The sequence below is a fragment of the Pollicipes pollicipes genome, unplaced genomic scaffold (assembly GCF_011947565.3).
Source record: "Pollicipes pollicipes isolate AB1234 unplaced genomic scaffold, Ppol_2.1 Scaffold_5724;HRSCAF=6776_pilon_pilon_pilon, whole genome shotgun sequence".
NCBI classification, from domain to species: domain Eukaryota; kingdom Metazoa; phylum Arthropoda; class Thecostraca; order Pollicipedomorpha; family Pollicipedidae; genus Pollicipes; species Pollicipes pollicipes.
In genome coordinates this window covers 32,611,274-32,616,849 of record NW_023596746.1, presented here as the reverse complement: position 1 = coordinate 32,616,849, position 5,576 = coordinate 32,611,274, and the positions used below count along the sequence as shown (strand labels likewise).

General features: G+C 55.4%; 1 protein-coding gene across 1 annotated transcript in view; it reads right to left on the bottom strand.

Moving 5' to 3' along the window:
• Window positions 1–254: 254 nt before the first annotated feature.
• LOC119102957 (zwei Ig domain protein zig-8) overlaps window positions 255–5,576 on the bottom strand; it is a 12,856-nt gene continuing 7,534 nt past the window's right edge. The window contains exons 2-6 of the mRNA XM_037226406.1: window positions 4,889–5,093; window positions 4,328–4,462; window positions 2,278–2,445; window positions 494–689; window positions 255–294 (exon numbers count right to left, since the gene is read on the bottom strand). Coding sequence (XP_037082301.1) covers window positions 255–294; window positions 494–689; window positions 2,278–2,445; window positions 4,328–4,462; window positions 4,889–5,093 — 744 coding nt within the window. The remainder of the gene's footprint in view (window positions 295–493; window positions 690–2,277; window positions 2,446–4,327; window positions 4,463–4,888; window positions 5,094–5,576) is intronic.

Below are 5,576 nucleotides of genomic sequence, written 5' to 3'. Positions count from 1 at the left end.
GAGATGAAGTTCAGTTCTCTTCGCGTTATTGAAAAACGGAACCAAATGAAAGTGTCCTGAGTGTTTCCGTGAATAGCGTCACGCCAGTATGATTGTAAGAATGCAAATTCAAGAAGGCAGATGAAATTTAAAGAGACGGTGGCAACAGAACGATGAGCGCAATACACAGCAGAACAACGGAGCACAGTAAACGCACCTAAATGTTGGACCAACACACCAGGAATGCAGGCAAATGGCTCAACCTCGTCGTGCGCCTACAGCAGCTCGCGCCGGGCTGCACCAGCATCCAACCGCCTGCCGCAGCGCCCGCGGCCGGCCGGCGTCACGCCGCCGCCTGCCCCGAAGCATGTTGAGCAGAGCGAGCCCACGGGGGCGATACTGCGTCAGGCGGCGTGTCCGTCGGCGACGACACTGACACGCGTCGGCTTCCGCCCCATCCCCCTTCCTCCCCCGACAGCCACACTAGGTCGGAAGGTCACACGCAGGTTCTCACACTTCGGTCGGGTGGGTGGGTTTGTCATAACGAGAGCCAGCGCGAACGGTCGGGTCTCTTGTCTCTGGCCGCACGCCGGGCCAAAGGGCGACGAAAAGGCTGCTCGCCGCCTCTAGCCTCAGCTGCCGTTGCGCGCCGTCTGGGGCCTCGTCGCCGCCGTGTCCCGGCAGCGTCTCCGGCATACCGCGCCCCGACACTAAGCACAAACCGGGTCCGCAGCGCCTCCAGCCCCGGCGCCGGCTGCCGCGGGCCACGGTGCACCGTCAGTTCCCGGCGCGGCGCAGCCCCGGTGCTCGCCGAGCGACTGGCGTCGGCCGCGGCCGCAGCGACGGTCTCGTCCTCCGGCGGGCGGCGTCGGCTATCATCTGACGCCGAGCAGCGCCGTCAGCAGGCCGGCCGCGACGAGCGTGACGACACGGGCCGGGTCGTGACCCTGCCGAGCCGTGCTGCATCGCCGCCGGGTGCTCGCCTGGAGACACGCCGGCTCGGGTCAGACCAGGCTGAGCTGGCTCAGGCGGCTAAATATCATTAGCTGGAAACGAGCCGGTTTGCGGGAATATCACCTAGAGATTGTCGGGGTTTCAGGCTGCACTGCAAATCCTGGGCCCGTTTAGAAGTACTTCATGACCACGAGTGCCCATGATGCGGGCTTTCAGGGTAAGGTTACAGGTATGGTGCGTGATATGCTGGGCCTGAGAGCTACGATAACCACCGTAAGTTCTATAAAAGGCGCTAGAGTTGATAGCAAGACCTAGCGGGATTGGCGATAAACATACAGCAGAGCGTTATGTCTGTGAAGGCTTTGACCGATAGCGTCTAGTCGGCTGTACGGCAATTCGTGTTCAGGACGGAAGACACCGATCTCCGCTGAGCGCCGACAAAGCCACTGCCCTGACCAGCCCACTCACAGAGCAGTCACAACCGACAGCGGCGTTTGTCACGGAGACAATGACACCACGCGCTGCGACGCTCGCGACTCGGATGCCGCTCCTCCGGGAGGCGTTAGGCTGGCCATGCTTCATCGACGTTAATCTGAACAAGTCGAAACTTCCCGACGATTTCCGCAGCGATAAAGCACAAATGTGTCGGCCGGAGCTGCTGCGTTTCGGTGGAACGAGTCGGCAGACGCGACACAGCCGCGCCGGCGGACGCTTCGTTTGCCGTCGGGCAACTTCATGGGTTCAACAGGTCTGTACCGGCACAGCCATAGATGGTTTCTCGCTACAGCTTTGTTTTGATAGCGTCTGTCGGAGCCAAAGGTGGCTGTTTTGAGTTTGAAGTTTGGCTAGATAAGCGGAAGTCCATGATTTACAGCCCATGACGCTGGGAAATAGCCGTATGGTCAAGGGGCCATGCAAATGGCTTCCACATGGCTTCAAAGACGCCGCTAGTAACACAACACTTGCTTTCCAGGAGAAAAAGATGCAACCACATTGAGGAAATGGGTAACGGATTGTGCCGAATCGGAGAAGCTAGAAGGTGCTCGGATAATTTCACCAAACGCATGTTTATTCGAATTTGTTTCAATCCATATCATAGACGGTTGACAAAAGATGGTTTCCTGGTTACCACGACCACCTCTATCACGCTGCGCAAACGAAACCATGACCCTCGCAAGTATCAATCATGTGATAACGGACATCAGATAGCACCTGGTCCATGACTTCTGTAATGGTGTTGTACCACGACGGCATATATCAACAACCATACCAACCCAACGGGACTGGCTGCAGCACCGAGCAGCCGGCGCCAGCCAGTTGCGTGTCGTCTGGGCCGTATCTCACCGGTGAGCACGTGCACGGTGACCTGGTCGGCCTGAGCGTCGGTGGGCTGGCAGGTGTAGAGTCCGGAGTCGGTGAGGCCGGCTCGGTGCACCAGCACGCTGCTGGTGCGGCCGGCCGTGCTCGCCACGATCCGACCCAGGCCCAGCGGCTGGTCCTCCTGGGGCCAGCCTGCCGACGGCCGGACAGCGGGGGTCCATCACAGGCGAGCGACGCTGACAGGTAGGGCCGTGCTCCCCCGGGCGCTCCAGCCCCACAGGCGTCGTGCGGGCTCGGACCCGGGCGGCGGCCGCCGGCGCGCCCGTTCGCCACGCGTCATCGGCGCCCCAGGGCCGGCCCCGGGTGGCGCCGGCGGGCTCGTGCGCGGGCGCCACAGAGCGCCACAGGGCTGAGGCGGGAGCGTCACAGGCGCCCCGGGCTGACACGCATGGCACGACCATGTGAGCAAGGCCCGTAAGACAGCGTTTGCTGAGGTTCTGCATCAACAACACGGTCCGGAAAATCGCATCATGTGGTAAGCTTGGTCGACGCCCTTTAATCAGGCCCAAATGACAATTAGCTGGAAGGCGAGCTGGCCTGTACAGATTGACCCACTAAGCGATCATTAACTATTTCCGACCGGACCACAGATACCGCGAATTTCAGTGACATTGATCCTTTGAACAATGCATTTATTTGGCTGGAGGCTGAGAGCAGCGGTCAGTCTCGGCAATACCCGTGTGCCCTCCGCTGCGGAAGCGACTGGCGCTGGAACTCTGAGCGGAAATCTTCGATAGCTTTGATATCTTAAAGTATTGACTGCTCAGAGTACCATTTACGCATGCTGGAGCCTAGCAAACTTCTCTTGGGGTCACAGTAACCTTGAAGTGTCTAGTTGCATCCTTGGAACACCGCTTGGGCGTTGGTGAACAGAAAGCACCCTAGCTAAATTCGCTTAGGACTCACTTAAATAGAGCTTGTAGTTCCTGGTTTGAAACCTGTATATTCGCGAAGGACACAGGGACATTGCTAAGTTCTTTTACACGTTAGGGACAAATCTTTGACGCACAAATGAATGTAAGAAAAAGTTGAGTTCAAGTGACATCCTAGATTTTGATCATTTTAGACCGTTTTACTCTTGGTGCAGCTGCTGCAGACATCCAGCTGCCTGAAATCATACCGATGCTGAGTAAAATGCGCTCCCCGCTGTGTCTATGGATTAGGGATTGTCTATGGATTAAAAACTGTTCAGGCACACAAGCCTAGTCGGTGCAAACGGGAATTGTACGTGCAGATACACACAAATTGATTCCCATCTATTCCGCTTGAACTTCGTAACATTTCATTCTGATCGTGGTATGCGTCATGTGGTCATTATCAGCGCACATCACGCGGGGATGGCCTTCACTAATCAGACCGAACTTCCTTGACAGCCACTCGGCCCAGAAAAGTACCGGCGTGATGAATGAATGATATGCGCCGGCGTAGCGGATGACACATACCGGCGTGGTGAATGATATCTAACGCCGTAATGGATGACACGTACCGGCGTAGTGAATGATATCTAACCCCGTAATGGGTGGCACATACCGGCGTAGTGAATTATACCCAACCCTGTAATGGATGTCACGTACCGGTGTTGTAAATGGCATATGACGCCGTAATGGATGACACGTACTGTTGTTGTGAATGACATATAACGCCGTGATGGATGACACGTATCGGTGCAGTGAATGACATATAACGCCATAATAGATGACACGTGCCGGCGTTGTGAATGATATACAACACCGTAATGGATGACACGTACCGGCGTAGTGAATGATATCTAACCCCGTAATGGGTGGCACATACCGGCGTAGTGAATTATACCCAACCCTGTAATGGATGTCACGTACCGGTGTTGTAAATGGCATATGACGCCGTAATGGATGACACGTACTGTTGTTGTAAATGACATATAACGCCGTGATGGATGACACGCATCGGTGCAGTGAATGACATATAACGCCATAATAGATGACACGTGCCGGCATTGTGAATGATATACAACGCCGTAATGGATGACACGTACCGGTGTAGTGAATGACGGAACCATTGTGCAGCCAGTACAGCTGGCTGATGTTGTGAGTCAGCGTACAGGACAGACTGATGGAGCTGCCCGCCTTCACGTACAGCTCCCGGTTGCTGGCGATGTAGGCTCGCGACTCTGCGCAAGGGGAGGTCGTAGTAGGCTCAGAGTCCCGTGCTCACTCCAAGACTCGTAGACATTTAAGATCGTGATCTTGTGGCCGAGGGGACTTAAAATAGCGCTGTCACCCCCTTCTCAATTACCCGGGCCCTGAGAACACTGGGCCAAATTAATGACGGCGTTAGTCCCAGTCTCGGCGCTAACCAGCAGGACGTCCTTTAGATGTGAACACGACGAGCATTGCAGGTCCATTATAGCTCCTAGCATCGCGCAATTTAATTCGTCGGCGCTTTACTGGCGCGCCGGAGCTGCAGCAGACGTCGGCGATCCAGCCCGCAGCGCTAATGACACCATTGACCGGAGCTAATGGTGGGAGGCGGACCCGGCCCAATCTCTCCGCGGACGGGTGCTGCAGCGGCACCCCGCGCCGGCCCGGCGACTGACCTCTGACGGTGAGGCTGAAGTGCTGGCTGATCCTGGGCTCGGTGCTGACCTGGCACAGGTACGAGCCCGAGTCGTTGACGCGCGGGCCGAGCAGCTTCAGCGTCCACGTGTCACCCGTGTGAAACGCCACGAACCGCTTGTCCCGCGTGTACGTGAACAGGCCCGTGGTCAGGATGTGCAGGTCGCGCTCGCGTATCCATGACACCTGCGCGGGGATGACATGGAAATGAGACATCCAACGGGGGATCGGAGAATTGGTAGTTGCTTCGAACGATGCCGTGCTCTACTACATACGCTAGTTAAGTAAGTTTGTTATTTGTCGACTGTCGATCTTTCAGTTAGCCATTGATGTTAATGGGCAATAAAACATTCAATTAAGCACAAATCAGTGGCATAAGCATCCGTTAGTTAAACATGCAATTCGAATGACTTTAAAAAGCATGCTTCTTTGAAATGCTGCCACATCGTTATGCATACGAATACTCAAAACATCGGCAAGGTTTGGGCTTTAATTCGCACATTATTGCAAGTTTGTACTAACGCCGTAAATGGCAGCATAATAAACATACTTACGGTATCGTGAGCAAAAAGTAAAGTGATGCGACCAAACTTGCTATGCTCCGCAGTTAATGATACTCCAACGCATAAGTTGGAAGCGAAGATTTCTCTCATTTTAACAGCAAACATA